General features: G+C 38.3%; 1 protein-coding gene across 1 annotated transcript in view; it reads right to left on the bottom strand.

Annotated features, from left to right (window-relative positions):
- Positions 1–618: 618 nt before the first annotated feature.
- The window catches only part of LOC114878674 (cone-rod homeobox protein), a 31,870-nt gene continuing 14,628 nt past the window's right edge, over positions 619–17,860 (bottom strand). Inside the window, exons 2-6 of the mRNA XM_029192753.2 lie at positions 15,402–15,654; positions 10,785–10,990; positions 6,522–6,684; positions 6,154–6,367; positions 619–3,240 (exon numbers count right to left, since the gene is read on the bottom strand). Coding sequence (XP_029048586.1) covers positions 2,760–3,240; positions 6,154–6,367; positions 6,522–6,684; positions 10,785–10,990; positions 15,402–15,486 — 1,149 coding nt within the window. The 5' untranslated portion in view covers positions 15,487–15,654 and the 3' untranslated portion in view covers positions 619–2,759. The remainder of the gene's footprint in view (positions 3,241–6,153; positions 6,368–6,521; positions 6,685–10,784; positions 10,991–15,401; positions 15,655–17,860) is intronic.

Consider the following 17,860-nt stretch of genomic DNA (forward strand, 5'->3'; position numbering starts at 1 on the left):
AAAATTTTATTAAAATATTGTTGATAAGATTAAAGATAATAACTTTTGTCTAATAAGATATTATAGTCTTATCGTTTGAGGGAATTGATCTTAAGATCATAGATCAAATTGAACGTCTAACTGTGCTTACTCTGTTTCAAACTGATTATGTATACATCAGCAAGTACATGTTGTCGATCAATCCCTTCCTTTGTACGCCGCGTGTAATTCAACGCTCAATTGCTATTAGATGTTAGTACTCCAGTAAATCTCTCTGATAGGTTCACCATAGCCTTTGATCACTCAGCACCGAGTTGATTCAAGGGATCCCTTAAGTGAACACCTGATCCTTTGCAACATACCGCGTCGACTACGACACGCAAATTGTACTTCATCAAATTAATCAGATCATCAAACTTTTCAGAATTAGGATTAAACGGCCAATTGCTGATCTAATTGACTTTCGTATTATTATATGTATGGACAGAGAGAATGGATGTTTATTGCAGGCCCTCAAAATGGTGCTTAAATTAAATAATTACCTCAGTACACTATCATTTTAAAAAAATTTTAAGGAAGACGGGAATGGGTTTAAGTAAATTAGAAAGACTTTTTATTAAACACATGCTTTATCACGAGAGAACAAGTTTATTCGAATAATTCACTACTCACAGTTCAGGCTACATAATGATCACTAGTCTGTAACATACTGTTATTAGATTATCCTTGATTAGCACTGACAATTCACCGGGATGTAATATACAGGTCTCTACTATGGTATCTACGTTTCCTTTCCTCGTTATACCACGCTTTTAATAATTAAAAAGGACAGTGGTAATGAGATTGTAATGTAAATGAAACAATTCTTCTTACTCTTACGAGCGCAATCGTAGATACGTCCAACTGATTAGTCTACTAACACTAGAGGATCACCGTTTTATATCATTCTTCTTCTCGTGTGTTGTACATTCAACACGATTTCTACGATTGCTCCTGTTCGTATAGCAACTTTTTCCTTGACCTCTTGGAGAATAGATCGTTACATCCGCTGATAATTATTAGATTGTTGCATATTAATTGGCCAATTATAAAACAGTTACTATTTATATGTTTAAAGAGAATGACTATAAGCTTTTTAATAATATTTTTATCACGTTGGTACCTAATGATGGTTATGAATATTTTTTCTTTTCATATTTGTATTTGTTAATATTTTCGGACGTTTAGCGATTTTCTTGGCAACAATCTAATATTTTTCAAAATATAGACGAATAGCCATAGACTCGTGGTAAACGTGTCTGTCTAAATGGTATCATATAATCCTAAGGGATTCATGGAACCCTTGATAGGCAGACGCGAAACACTGGAGATAATTAAATCGTCGATTTTTTTGAATTTTTTTTTTTTTTTTATATTATTATTTATCTTGTTTCAAATAACAGCGTTCAACGACTATCGACAACAGAAAAGAATATCACATTTATTCATCTCATTATTTACTTTGTTACTTAATTCAATACCCTCCACTTGTTTTTGCAATGCAAAAGATTTCGTAATTAGAGGAAAGATTCAAGTTTTATCTTTCTTCTCGGATGCTAAGAGGATTAAGAAAACTGCTGAAACTTTTACAGTTTGCGTTCACTGAAACATTAATTCGCTGTAACAACTCTCCAGAGTTCCAGACGCCTGTTTTCAGGGTAACAAGATATATCCACGAATATCCTTCTTTTGTTTCTTAATGATAGAAAATTAAGAAAAAATTATTGTGTCAGAAGGCGCGTGCTTGTATCGCGCGATCGAAGCGAACATCCGTGTTACTCGGATAATACGGATGTCCGTATTATTTGAATAATGCGATAGAGTAATCATATAATTCAAGAAAATTGTCATAGACTCGATTTAAGGGTGATAATAGAAATTATTCCATCGCAATACAAAATTGCTACGAGTATTGAACCTGTTCCGTTCACTCGTTACATGTGAATGTATTCTTTTCTTCGAATTTTATACAAATCTTCGGATGAATGTCAATTGCATCAAAATAAAATTATGTATTGTTTATTGAATTTTTAGAAATGTTAGAAAATTGCAGTTGATGTTCTTGGTACAATTAAAACCATCCCAAGATTTCGTTTTAAACTATCATAACAAATTTGATAAATAAAATTAATGATATTAGTAACATACTTATAAATGAAAAACGTATACTTTTATAAAGATAACAATAAGTTTCAATCCAGCACTTGAATTTCATCCCTTAATCAAATTAAACGAAAAGACTTTTTAAAACTTCATTTCATTAACTTAAAATTGTTTATCACTGCAAGTAATGTTATTTGCAATTTTTTTTTTTATTAGGTACTAAAGTATAGAAATCTTTCAAACTTAATTTTTTGGTAACAGTTTCATGAATATCAACAGGCAAGTTTTCCACGAGTCTAATTCCATTATGAATTTGAAAATTTTCCAGTCATTGACGTAACTAAATAGAGTTTCTATCTGGGGTGGGCCAAGGCATATAGTATTTATTGATCCGAATAAATTTTTATGGAGTACTTATTAGTCGACATTTTAAGATAGGGCCAGACCCACCTTGATCCCTATCTAATTACTCAATACCTCCACCCATCTTTCAATATTGTAATTCTCAAATAAAAATTCAAACAAATCAACAAAGAAAAGGAAGACAATAAAAATAACAAACCAGCGTGTTGAAACGTATACGTGGCCGTTACCAAGGTCAAAGGATCAATCAGGCGAACGCAGCACACGCGATGATCCTAGGGATCCTCTTTAGTCGTCGGTTGTATCTGATGCACCATGCTCGGTAAATGATGATGATGATGCTCCGGCCTCCTGGACAGTTGGTACAAAGGTGGCAGCAATGACAAAGGCAGAGGTAGAGGTAATGCTGCAGGGAAAGCAGCCAGTCCTCCGAGAAGAGCAGTGGAATGTTCCTGAGCTTTTCTCCTGAGCTCTGCTAGACTGCTGTTTCTGTGAAGATCCCCGGTTCCTGGTTTACAGCAACCACACAATGGTCCTGGCCATCCTGGAGACCAGGTCAGCATATCGTGCAACGCTCCAGACCGATGGTCACTGGATGACCATAACGAAGCGGTAGTCGATGATAGGGACGTGGCTGCGGTACTGACTACCTTGTTGGCGAACAAAGGTGGAGAAAACTGAGCCGCCAAATGCGGTGAAAAGAGAAGTGACGTGGGGGGCTCCACTGGCCTGAATCCTGCTGTCAGAGATGGGGTACTGTAAATAGAAATTTTTAAAAATTTTCAGTACATTTATTTACTTGTGAAATCTTAAATTTTTTAAATCCTAATTTTTTGAAATATTTAATAAATCATCTTACGGAATTTATACAGTTTGAAATAAATAAAAGAACTCTTTAATTAATAATTACTGATAATCAGCGTGTCAACATTTTTCACCAAAGTCATGCAATTTGACAAAAAGAATACATCTTCAAAGCCGAACCGGTGCGGTGATAGAAAGGGAAGCAGAAGGGCTCACGAAAGCGCTAACCCGATTAGCACGCGCGATATTCCGCATCCTTCGCCAGCAAGCAGAAGCTGCTTCGAGGCGCTGATGATTATCTCAAATATTAATCGCAAATATTGTTTAATTAATGTAATGAGCCCGAGGTATAGCTCGAGTGACGGAAACGAGGATCCAGGGAATCTTCCCGGATAAGGGAGAAAGATCCTTAAGTCAACGAAGAGAGATGAAGCGATAGGAAAGTAAACAGGTTGGGTACGATGAAGGATAAATGTGTACAAATAGATACAGCAATTTTAAGAAAAAAGGGGTAGTAAGAGAGGAATATAAGGGGAGGAGGTTTAAGATTACAGGAAAAGAGTAAACAATTTTATGGAGAGATGAGGGGGATGAAAATGAATCGTTTGAATGTCAAAGGAATGCCGAAGGAAATATGTATATGCTCTTATAGAACTTTTTTTTTTTTTCTTCAATTCTCTAATTTAAAGTTTAAAATTTAAAATTTTTAATATTCCCTTGATTGGTACATTTGACATATTTTACACATGCTGACAAATTTACATAAGTATACATAAAGAAAAAATCATACCCTTTGAATTTTATAATAAAATTTTTCAGTTTTAAAATGCAAACTACTTTATAAACAGACTTAATATGGAAGGTAGCTTAAAACTGGAAACGAGGGTCAAGGGTTGTACATACGATATAAGAGTCAGCACAGAATGTAGGAACCGAATTTTGGGTGACTGAAGAAGATAGGGGGTGGGAAAGCATGGTAGGGTGGTAACAGATGGTGGCGAAGAGGCAAAGGAAGCGAAATGCAGTGGCGGAAATGCAGAGAGGAAAGCTTGAACTGCGGTAAGCGCGATAATTAGCGGCAATTAGCTGCGTAGCCTAGCGTGCGGCTTGCTTACATGCGCTCGCGAACACCCACTTCATTTCTTCTGTGTCTAACTCAGATTCTAGACAGTCTCTGTATTTCCGGTTGCTCTAACTCGGCTGGAGACGCGTTTTAGATGCGGCTAATAATGTTCTAAAGCAATCCTATGAATTATTGACTTCATGCAAATTTCATCTTTGAGGAATTTAAATTTAGTTGCAGGCGGACTTAAATTAAGAAACATTTAGTGATTTTAGTTTTATGGATTCCTAGAGTTATAACTGGTATTTTTTATCATCCTTTTTCGTCGAATAGTTTTAAAATTTGAAAAAAGAAAAAAAAAAAACATCAATAATTTTGTATGCCGCAAAGTACCTAAAGTTCAAGTAAAATCGGTTTTAAACTCTCTGAAGAACTTTGCTCAAAGCAATCCATCGTGAATCCATGGGCTGTAGAATCGATACGGAGGCCGAGCGGAAACCAATTCCACTCGAGATTACGTTCGCCGCGAGTAATTTAAATCCCGTACCCCAAGAACGTTACCGTAAAACAAGAAAGACGGTCTGAAAAGAAAGACGAGCCCTCTTCTACGGCGTAGCGAGCATGGATCCGCCCCTGTTTCCACGCGAATCGACTACACGAGCCAGCAACTTCTATCTGGCTTGGTAGGTAAGGAGGAACGTACACCCCCGCAGTCGAGAAGCTGCCAAGCCGCTGAATAAATGATGAGGATATATTTACGGCGAGCGGTTTTAAATAAATTACAACCGCGGAGACGGCGAACGAGTATCTTCCTACCGTTTCCAACCGACTCCTCTCCCTCTACTATCTACAAGCTACTCCTTCTATTCCGTATGTCTGCGTTTTTTTCAACATTGTTCTTCTTACCTTCCCGTCGATGCGAGGGGAGTACTGTCAGGGATTATAAAGAGCCACCGACGGATACTTACCATCTTCGAGAAAGAAATCGGGGATTCGTGAACCTTGATGCGTCAGGGGATTTTCAACTTCAATGAGTAGCAGGAGGTCTGAGGGTTGTTTGCTGATTTTTAGATGTTTGGTTGGGAAGTGGTATTTCGTTGTTCGTTTGGATTGTACAATATTTAGTGATAAGATTTGTTAACTATTTTAATTCGAAGTGTACAAGAACCAGAAAATTAGAACCAAAATAGATTTTGCGAAGCTAAAGTGACATAATAGCGTCTTCATAATACCATTACTTCAAGATGTGAATAAGAAAATATTCTTAGCCTATGAGATTTTCTCTTGTAACGTCACTGTAAGGATCGTTTATAAATAACAAATTACTTTTGTGTTGGATATCCATTTGCATATTTTCATCTAATGGTACGTGAGTCTTTGTCGTAAAATACATGTTGTGTAAGAAGTTGGTTGAAATTTCATTTTTCCTTTTAAATTTATTTTTTATTAAAAATGAGCCAATGCTCAAATCCCAAGATCCCAAGATCCCAAGTCTCGCATAGTTATTACAGTATCCACTCGGTAAACGATCTTGACACGATTTAACGAGGCGACGATTATCACGATTACATATATGTATACGAGAGGCAGCGAGCGTCGCACGCTGCGGGAGGGTTTGAAGGAGAAGGAACCGAAGGAAACTGCAGAAGGAGTGGTTTAATGGCGCGTATCAAGCATCCGGTCGACGTGTTCACTGGTGCTTGCTTGCAGCGAGTGACTTTGGATAGCCGGTGACGAAGAGGCGGGTAAAGGGACGAGGATATTTCCTAAAGACGTAAATACAAACGAAGCTAAAAGCTCACCTCTCAGCGGGCGGGCCAAGACCCCCTACGGTGCTAGGTGGTGGCGGTAGCGCCCTTATGGGGGTTGGCGGTGGCGTCGAGACACCACCCAGGGACGGCTGACTCTGCTGGGGCCGCGGACTAACCGAGGCGGAAGTTGTACTTGGGCTCCTGGATCCGCCAGCTCCATCTAGCCCGGCGTCCTCCGCGTCGGGGGCGCTGCTGTTTGTTGTTCCTTTTCGAATCAAAACGGACACTGTTACATGTTGTATGGTTTTTCTGTAGTGATGCAGATAAATGCTAGTGGAAATTGAATATTCATTAGGGCACTTTGGCACTTTGGCACGGGATTCGCTCTTGGACGATAATTTATTTGAAATCTTACATACCTTCAGGATCATGTCCTGTGGGACTTGGACCTGCCGATGAAGAGGTTGGAGGTGGTAAACCAGCCGTTTCTAGTGCACCACTTCCTCCACCCTCTCTTTTTCGTTGCTCCTCCTGCAATCGTTCGCTCTTTCTCCATTTTGCTCTGCGATTTTGGAACCACACCTGAAAAATTGAAAGTTTTAATTCATTAGTAATTAGAGTTAAGTATTTTACATTTTGCATTGCAATAAGTAATTCTGAAGTTAAAAAATTGAACGATTAAAAATCTACTAGGTACTAGGTATTTTTTCTACTTCCTCGGGCAGTAATTGCTTTTTTATTTGTGCATTAAAATTAAATACGATAGTTAATTACTTCTGTACGATGTCAGTTATTTTAGATATATTTTATTTATTTAAAATCATCCTCAATGTTTGCAGTTTAATTTCTTCTTAACTTTGAATATGTATTTATATTGGATGGTGTTTATTAGCGATTATTCATTTATTATAAAATTTTCATGTAGTACCATCATATAAATTCAAAAAGTCTATTAAATAATTATATTATTATTTGTATAAAATTTCAGTTTACATGTCACATAAAAAGAGTATACATATGATTTAAGATTAACCAAAATTAAAATTCACTTAAACGCACCCCCTTCATGTAGGTAGTAGGTAACATACTTCAAAATGAAACTTCCTATTCACCAGACAGTAAAATTAAAAAAATATACCTACTATGAAGACTTTATGTTTGTGTGAGTTTTACAGACAAGATGATACTTAAGAATCCATAGAAACCGACCCCCATATGTAATCTCACAGTCTAGTCTGGGTGAATAGCATCACGTATGTCATCATAGGGGTGAAGACGCGGCTGCGGAATCGCAGAGAGTCGACTGGGGTATAATAAAGTCTATTTCAGTTGGTATTATGTCAAGTTAGCCTCGTTAGTGGAACTCGAGCTTTTTAAAAAACACTCGGTCGCCGTGGTTGCTGTCGGCTCGTTGAACATGCACGCGGCCAAGAGTCTACCCCTCTGACCAGCCACGAATGCCATCCCTGTACATGTAATTATCCTTCCATATCCGTGCCTCTACAATCTACGACCAGCTGTAGCCCTATAAAGCAGCTTAAGTGCCGCCTTCAGCGCCGTTCCTCATCTTGCTCTCGTTTGCTTTTTTTTTTTTTCTACCCGTCACACTTTCTACCCCTCTTTCGCGAGTTAGTTTTTAATGGAGACTTTTATCGTGTCAAAAGGAAAAACTGATATATTTACCTTTTTTTATCTTGTCAGATTCACTGTTGTTTTTAAGAAATTGTAGGTGAATTTTTAATTGTAAACAATTTTTAGCATTTATTATATTATAAATCCATATACTGAATGTTAAACATCTGTCAAAAACAAATATGATTTCTATTTTTTAAACATTTGTAATATTTTCATAATATTTTAATAATTCATTAAAAGCACCTTCAATTTTCAAGTTTCAGTACCTATCATTTATTTTGATGCAATTATTTTAATAAAAACAGAAAATTGAAAATTCTCTGAAAATATTTTTATAAGCTTGAACGTTCGTTGAAAAAGCGCATGAAAAAGGAACACGCTTGAATGCATCGCGAAGCTAAAAGGGTGAATTAATAACATCTCGTCAAAACTTACGTAACAAGTTAACTTTATAATTACTAAAAATTGAATGATATAATTGTTTGAGGTCTACATTGTAAATCTATTACGGTGCCCTTAATGAATACAGTCAAAGCTCATACGATGCAAAGCCTCTCTCAGCTCTTGATTATATTTCATTAAAAAAGAACTAAAAGGAACATTTTTTGCGTGCAAATTTATAAGCGCATTAGCACGGTACATAATCCAATGGTAGAAGGCATCGTTATTCTTCGTTCTCGCCCGTTTCGTACATTACATTCTTTCTTTTTTAATCTACTTTCCTTCCCCTTTTTTTACTGTGTTTAATCCGAACATACCGATAATGGCATTGTTGTATTCTGCCCCATGTCAAGAGTACATATACTTAATCTTTTGACTTTGACACTTGTTCATCTACTTTTAATTATCTCTCTTTTTTTTCTTAAATGCTGTATGATTATATTTTCAAAACCATTAGCACCTGTATTCTTATAAGATTATTAACCTTGTTAAATAGAAACTGGTTCTTGGTAAATGGATTTTGTTTGTCAATACTAATTTTGAAAAGGGAGTTTTACCTATAATTAAAAATATTGAATCATTTTTTCTGGGGTTTTAAATTGTTGACTCATAAATAAATGACTCATCATTCCTTATGTATTTCAATACCTTCCAGTTCATCGATCTGACCAATGAATTTTATTTCACCCCTATAAATAAAATTCGTGACATTAGCAAACACGAAGAACAGAGTCTAGCAAAGAATCCTTCAGCAGAGGGTCACGGTATTATCCCGCTGCATTGTGCGGATTATAAGACGAGAAGGCCATGCTAGGCACCGGTGTACACAATGAGAGGAAGGTAGGGACAGAAAGGCTATGACGCAATTACGGCGCAGACTCATTGTTTCATTAGGGAAGACAAAGGGAATCTGAAATAATGGACAAATAGGCGCGTTTATGCAGTGCCGGTTCTCTTCTCCTACTCCAATTAGAAGCTCGTGTGGGGTGAGGGTGGCTGCGGGGGTGGACCATCTACGGTGGAGCCAGCTTCTCTGACATTTGTTCGCCGCCTGTGTGTGCACAAGGCAATTATGCTGCACACACAACGATGCGACACGCTATAGTTGCGCGTGCGCCTGCACAGTCGCGTGCACTGGCCCCGTTTGAATTTCAAAGCGTGTAATGTGAATTACGGGATGCCAGCCGACACACCTGCCTCTATGAGTACCTACCTCTGCTTCTCTGATGCGTTCTTGGAAAAGGAATTTTCAACCTCAGACCAGCGCAGCGGGTTGGGTATATGTAGTTGATTTTTTAAGTCGAAGGGCTGTTTCAGATTGGTAAATATAGAAATTTATAATGTTAAAATTGTAAATGATCAAGCTTCTTCTACCTCGTCATATCTATTTTACATTACGAGTCATCAATGACCCTCTTTGGTCCAAAGTGTGCTTATAAAATCAGTAGAGTCTTTATTCGATTATATTCATAAAATAAAAAGAGATTCGCAACAAGATTCCGTCAGTGTTTATAAGGGAAAAGAAGAGAGAATTAAAAAAATCTGACAACAGCGATCGGATATCCTGCAGATGTTCCAACAAGATTTCAGAAGGGAATCGCTATTACTGCAGGGATTCTCTGCAACGCGAATTACGCTGGTGCGAGTAAATATGGCCAGGACGAAGCCAAGAGTACAAAGTAATCCCAGAGATTACCGGATTACTTTGTCAGAAGATTACGTCAGGTCGAGGGTGTCAGCACCTCCCTCGGGAACTGGGTGTACCCTAAAACTACCCTACATCTTGCGCTCGCGCTGTTATACTCGTGATCCATGGTTGTACATCAAAACAATTGATCATTTTGGTTTACTTAATTTTTTTCTTTTTCTTTTATAAGGGGTAAATGTTGAAATATTTTTATTATTATTCTTCTAGATAATAATGATATTAGTTTTATATCTTCATAACACGTACGGTATTATTTATGCAAATAATATTTTCCATGCTTATATTATACATGATTTTTACAATTTTTTAAAATAGAGTTTGAGTTTGATGCAAATTGAAATTTGCTGTCTCTTTGATGACAGTAAATGTATGCATTAAAAAATGCTCTGTGTTTGAAATTATTAATCGAACATCAAGTTGGTAATATGAAACAGTGGACACGGGATAAATTTATTAGGTCGTTTTCATTTCAGCAAATTATTTTGTATTTCTGACGAGTCACAATTTCATTGATTACGATCCATCCTTTCATTAACGTGAATATTTGCATTTTATTTTATTTTCCCTTTGCCCAGCACGCCATCTATTCATTCAATGATATTTAAAATTATGGATTCGGTTGCGTTGAAATTAATGCGAGAAAACGTGCCACTCAAAATGATTGCAGCTCTCGTTTCTGTTCGGCACTTTCAATATTAAATGTTTTCCAAAAGAAAATTTAAAATAATTTTCAGTTCACTGAATAGGCGATTGTTAAATTATTCTCAACATTTTCTTTTTCGGTTCTAAAAGGGTCGAGGTATTCCATAAAAAGCATCCAGTGAAATGTACTCACTGCAACAATTTCGGCTCACTATCACATTTCTGATTTCATATTCATTCTCTGTATCGTACCAACCTGAACTCTGGCCTCCGTAAGATTAATCTTCATCGCTAGTTCCTCCCTGATGAATACATCCGGGTAGTGCGTTTGCGCAAACGCAGATTCTAGTTCCTCCAGTTGTTGAGGGGTGAAAGTAGTTCTGTTTCGTCTTTGTTTTCGTCTCACGAAGGAATCTTCGCCGACACCATGCAAAGCCGGATGATACGCAGAGTAACTGGTGTCTAAAATCATAAATAAAAAAAAAATATATATATATATATATATGTTATTATAGGGATACATATTTTGAATTTTAAAAAGTTGGAAATTTAGACATTTAGAAATATACTATAAATTTCAAATCAACTACTCGAAATAACCTGCATCATCATATGCCTAATAAAATTCAAAAGTGGACGCACGATTTAATGCAGAATAGCTCGTTTCGCGGCCAATTACGAAAAACGGGGATGGTCCGGTGGTCGAAGCACGCGCAGACAAAAGGACGATAGGGGTTGAAGGGAAACGATGGTATTGGGTGTTCGTATAGACAAAGAGAGAGATACATAGTTTGGTGGGGATGAGCGTAACGAAAGCCAGAGAACCGCTTATCAATGATGCAGAGCAATCAGCGCAATTAATTACCGCGGCGCTAAGCCAGAGCTTAGCGAAAAACACAAATTAATTTCCTAAGCTCATAAAAATTCATGCGGTTCGCTCGTTGCTGAACGACGGACCTCGCCTCTCGAATATCCACTGCACCAGCCTGATGCATTTGTGTGCATACATGGTGCAAGATCGTGTTTAGTTTCGAACTTTGTCCGTGATCATGCCCTGTTTTACATTGCCTTGTTTCATTTCATTCTTGCAGAGATTTTGCAATATTCTACATTATTGGATCTTGATGAAATTTAATGATACAATGGAAATTTTTTATTAATTAAAAAATTGTATATTTCTTGAAGTTTGTATGAAAATTATTAGCTTTAATAATATTGTTTTAAAATATATTCTTTTAAACGAAATATAACTTATTTTCGTTTGACTAGTATGAATATGAATTAGTGTTATGGTTGAAACCGGTAGAGTTGCTACCGCGCTCGAGAACGGGATATGTAATCCCCGAGGATAAACATTCGAATTATAGGTGCGCGACGCGGCGCGGTGGTAGACGTGCCGAAACACAACCGTACTTACATTCATTCGTTCCTGAGCCTTCCTCGAGTCAATACAGGGTAAATGTTCTCATTAAACATTTTTATAATACTTAAATAATATTTAAGATTATTATAATATCACTCTAGTGTCTAAGTTTCTAATCCCTATACAACATTATAAATTTATTTTGAAATATTTTCAAAATGAATTGAAACGATAATATTATTGAATAGTTTTTGCTTTATGCCATTAACGTGGCATATAATTTGACGATTGAATAGCGTCATCAGGTATGTTTGCAACAAGTCATCCACACAGGAAACGGACTTTCGTAAATTGCCGCAGAACAATTACACCGTTGAGCAAACTCATATCGTGTCACTGGTAATAGTCAGCCGCCTCTGCAAAATTAATGCGACCGTTCACGAGGATTTTCGCTTGCAGTATGTATGACTTTGCAATTGAATTTCCCGCAATCGATGTCCTGTCCTCGGCGTTTAATAGCTGTCTTCTCATCACGATAAATCGTTCTCTGTAATCGTCGAGATTCGTTTATTAAACGGTAATTTCCATTTCCTTATGCATCGTTCATTACTCTGACGAATTAAGCCTTCATTAGCGGAGTCCGGGTGAATCGAGACGAAAACTTACAAAAACGTGTATAAGGATGTTAATTAAGAATACAGGAAGAATAATTTTTGAAGGAGCAGACTTTTGGCCGCGTTTCCTTTGTCACACACGGTCACATTTTAAAAATATAACATCTTTGTACACGAAATAGGAGGTCGAGAACCGAGGCAGGTCGGCTAAATAAATTTATCGGTGGCCAAAACTGAAATCCACTCAAGTTCTTAGATTAGTCTCGGGCGTGTAGGAAAGCCAGTATCCAGACAACTCGTACAACTCATCGAGAGTTCGGTTGATCCAATTTATTAGCGTTCACAGGAGGGAGAGAAAACGTCCCCGCTGACTTTTGCGCTTACACACGCTTCAGCTATCCACGACACGTCCTCGCGTAGCTACCTTGTCCCCCGACCGGGAGGAAAACATGAAGGGACTAATTTCTTGCCAGGAAACAGAGCAACGTAGACAGAAAGGATGGTAGCACGTGCCGCGTCGACGAGGTACGTGCGCTTTTAAAACGCTTTGTCGTTTCTGCCAGGACCACCCTTGATTTGCTTCCGCTTCGAACATACGCGTGTCAAAAGCTACGGGGTGGCTCGGCGACCCTCTTGATGGGGTCAGGTACAGCTGAAAGTGTCACGGATAATTTTTCTATCGCGATACAGCTGATGCGAGCTGCGTGATTCGTTTGAGGTGTTTCGGTAAAGGGATTTACTTTGAATCACTGGGAAATTCCGACTGGATGATGATGTTCTTATGGACGTTGTTTCATTTGTTTTAATCGTTACTGATGCGGTGTTTTTGCCATAGCATTTAGTCGTTGCATTGATTGTTATTTTATTATTAGATTTGTTATTAATCCTAGAAAGATTAAGCCTCAATAAAAATTTCAAGGTTTGGTACGAATTTATCGCGCGAAATATTCGGTAGAAAAGCTGGACAGAACGAAATCTAATGACACCCCGACCGTTACTAATGACACTAATGAGGTAGTTAGATGTTACAGCGAATGTCGGTGGGTTCAGAGCTGGACCCTGGGCCGAGTGAACCCACTTACCGACTTATCACGTAGTTACTTAATCTGTTTATCCCGACGGGGGTGGGAGAATGGGGCGACGCTGTGACCAGGAAGGCTAGAAGGTTGCACGTCCCCGAGGGACACCCCTTTTCTCATACCCCCTGTGAACGAGACATCATCGGGCGTCGTTTCCAAGCACATGTGTGAAATTACGTGTCTTATAAGGAAGATTGTTAAATTTATGGCAATTTTTCAATGGTTGTTCGATGATGTTATTGTATAATACCTACGGGGTTGAAAGATGATAGTTTGAAGTGTAAAAGACTGCCAAGGTGGTCAGTAATTTTTAGCCATTTTTTTTCTCCTATATGAATATAATGGGAACATTTGTTCCTAAGAAAAAGAAAAAGATTTTCTTAATCTCGTTTTCGCGGTGTTCTAATCTATGATAAACGCATGTAGGGATTTCTATTTAATTTTTAAGTAGAGCTACGTGTCGCATCGGTGATAAGGGAATGATTAATGCGCATTAAAACATAATTTCGAACATTTGCGCCGGTGAAATCAATATTTTATTAAAACTATATTTCGGGTCTAGATGGAACGGCACTTACACGTCCCTGAGGATACGGTTGCTTCTCTCTTCCCTTCTACACCTTCGGTCCCCATTCGATTATCTACCTACACATGTATCTTATTGAGCTTCATAATATGCAATAAAGTGAGCAGATACATACATCGTGATCCGATCATGCCTAGACTTGATTACAATTAGAAAAAAAAAATTCATGAAAGAAAAAAGGTTCATAAATTTTTGTCAAAATTCACCCAAAATTGAAATAAAATCACAACAATGTCCAAAGAAAGTAGAATTGGTTGTGTGTTTGCCAAAGATATCAAAGGGGAAGAGAGTTGGTATATATTATTTTTTATTTTTTCTGAAAATGTTACGCAATACGATTGTGCTCGCCAGAAGACCACTACGTGATGTTACGTCCCCGACAGAAACGAGATTTGACTTGGAAAACGATCGGTGAATAGGCAAACCGGGGTAGAAGTTTCTGAAGAGGACTCGACATCGCCGTCGGGTCGCGGTTTAACCGGAAGTTGGTTCGAAGTGCAAATTAAGTTAGCGGCCGTCCGTTTGTAGCGTCCACTTTGCGTAACTCGGTCTAGTCGGTAATGTAACTTCTCGATGGGTTCCGCCAGACCAAGTGCTGCTACAATCAGTCTCCCTTTTCCCTCTTCCCCCCCTTTTTTCCTTCACACGTACACCCTTCTAGTCACTTTTATTTTCACTCTACGACAATGTTTTTCAATGGAATTAACCTTTCAAATATGTCACATAAAATAATAATAAAAAATTATTAATAATTGAAGGGAAATGGTACTTTAGAATCTATCATTCATTAAATGTACAGAGCGTTGTCATGATATACATAGCTGGCTTTAAAATCCATTCTCGTCGAGGTGAAATGAGGAAGAATAGCGGTAAGGGCGAAATAGATGAAAAAATGTAAGATCATGGGTGGAATCAAATTTTTCTTATGGGGGTAAATCGGGCCGAAACAGTACTCTAGGGAGATTGGTAATCGTATCGCTGGGAGGTACTACAGGGGATCGTTGCTAGCCGAACATGTTTGTAGATTCAATACATATTCTACAGTCCATAGTGGAATTTGTCTTGTATAATTCTTTTTATTTTACTTCATTATTATCATTCCCTCAAAAATAATTTTTGAAAAAGAATCCTTCTATATTTTTAAAAATATCTTTATAAAGTATCAATAAAAAAAAAATGTTCAATTGAGAATTAATGGTATCAAATGACATAAAATTATTTGTCTACTTACAGGGATGTGTGGCGGCGAACGGATACTCAAGGGAGGGCGGCAACCGTGGTGTAGGAAGACCCGGGGGGCAGTGGTAGCAGAACATGCTACTTGGCCTAGCCACCGTGCCACCCCCCGGCCCTCCACCCCCTCCTGCTCCAGACACCTGCGGTTGACTCGACTGTTGCTGTTGTTGCTGTTGCTGTTGCTGTTGCTGCTGATGATGCGTGTGATGGTGGTTGTTGTTCGGTTGGTGAGTATGAACTGTTCCAATCTATAAAAGGAGAAGTTTCTTACGTAAGCCGCCAATCATTTTTCCGGGAAAATGAATTAGAGGCTGTTAAAACAACATTAGCGAGAATGTTGTCATGGGTTATTTCTAAGAGAATTATCAGACACAGGAAAGACAATTAACTACTGACGTTCATATTTCTTGTGTAAATTTAATTTTAACACTTAACTTAGTATCGTGGTTTTTTCCGATCTTCGTTCAAAAGAAAGGTAGGGTGTTAATAATTTCTTCACTCTCACAGATCGTTAATAGTAATTAACGGGGGACTCTATGTAGGAAGAGTCAAAACGTCTTTCTTTTTTTTATTGCTTAAAAAGTTACTTTGAAACCCTATAGACTACGAAACGCATCTGGTATTTGGAGTGGAGCACACAGCTATTGCTATGAGAGCCTGCACCGTGACCCACTTTTGTCCCGATCCGAGACGCGCACGCTAGTATAATGAACGGGGAGTTGTTTATTTAGTATCCCTGTTCGAAGTGCTTCTATACCTGTAATAGGGTTTAGTCAGATGTTTCGGAAGAAAATATTACGCCGGACTTTTTCAAAGTAATGGTAGGTATAAAAACCGTTCAACCCATTGTGCTGAAACACATCCGAAAACACCTTCATTCTGGATTGAAACTAGTGGAAATGCTGCATTAAGCAGGGTGGCATTTTTAATGAAGGGTATTTTTCAATCTTAAAAATCATGCAAGAATTAAAGCTGACAGTTGGAAAACAAGCGATGGATTATGCGAGACATCCAACGAGGCGCAGCTCGTTGTCCACAAAAGAGGCCCACAAAGCACGTAGAGAACAGCTGGCGGGCAAAATGACTATTTTAAGGAAGCTGAAGGATTATTGTACGGTGTGGATAGCAGACCAGCCAGCAAGTCACAAAATCATACATTTTCTCTCTTGTCGAAACTTTAAATGCGATTTTCTCGAAACTTGTTTTTCACTAAGTTGAAAATTGGTGTACACGATTACTCAAAAGCTACTCAACTGATCGGACTGAAATTTTGTAACATTTTAATGGTAGTAATGTCTCATGGATGAACCTCAAAGTAAGTTAAAATCACGGAAATAAACAGTTTTTTTTACTGCAGAAAAGATGGTACAGTGTTCTTCAAAATATTAAGCTTCTTGTCTGAGGTCTGCCACCTTTTCCGATTTTTAATTTTTTCTCGATATCTCAGGTTCATCCATTTACTACAGCTATATACTAATCAGATTTCTTTGCTTGGCTGTTTCAAATAATAAGAACCGACACTAGAGGTGTACTACACCGTTTTAGAAGTCGCTTCACGACGCTTCTAACACATCATGCTTTATTTCCGCCATTTTTTATCTTATTTAAACAAAAAAATTGCAAAATAAAGATGAAGACTTATTAAATAATCCTCAAACCTTGAAAATATTTATTCATTCCCTTATCCTTCAAAATAATTATTGAAAAATCGGCTTAATTTTGGCTTTTCCACATAGAGGTCCCCCCTTAAGGGTTAACTATTATATAGCATGGAATGAAATAATTCTAACAATTTGTCATTCAACGTGGTCGCTTCCGATTTTGCCGAACAGCGCGTGGATTTTCGGAAAACAGGCTGAAACACGATTAAGAGGATACGCGACAGGGGTGGTACTAGGCTGAGGGTGTCCTCGTTCGCGACGCGAGTGCAGGGGCGAGGGGGTGGGACGTATGGGCGACCGATTACGCCGATCCCCATTAGAGGGATTGTAAACTCCCGTAAATAAATAATGCACGTATCGGCGAAGAGCGTGGAGGGCTCTTTGCCTAAGCAGCCATCGGTCGTGGAACTTAATAAACGGCGGGCTTATCAATTTATAATGGGTCGTCGTATCGCGCGCATGCTCGTGCCTACAGGGCCGTATTTCTGCTTATATAACGGCGTGGCTTTAAACTCGCTGTATTCTAACTGTGCCCACACACCCCGTAGCTCAACACGTTCCTACCTACCCCTCTACCCTATCTCTATCTCTGTCTTCGTCCCACCTGCACCCTTTGCGGCTCTGCTACAAGGGACAAATTGAATTTTAGATCGTGCCGTGCTCTTCTGGGGTCCACCAGAGCCACCGGAGAGAGCAGGCAGAGAGAGAGAGAGAGGGAGAGAGAGAGAGAGAGAGAGAGAGGGTTGGTCTGGGAGCAGAGTTCGAGATGATACTAATTGAATTTGAAATTGAT

This window comes from Osmia bicornis, chromosome 14 (genome assembly GCF_907164935.1).
Source record: "Osmia bicornis bicornis chromosome 14, iOsmBic2.1, whole genome shotgun sequence".
NCBI lineage: Eukaryota > Metazoa > Arthropoda > Insecta > Hymenoptera > Megachilidae > Osmia > Osmia bicornis.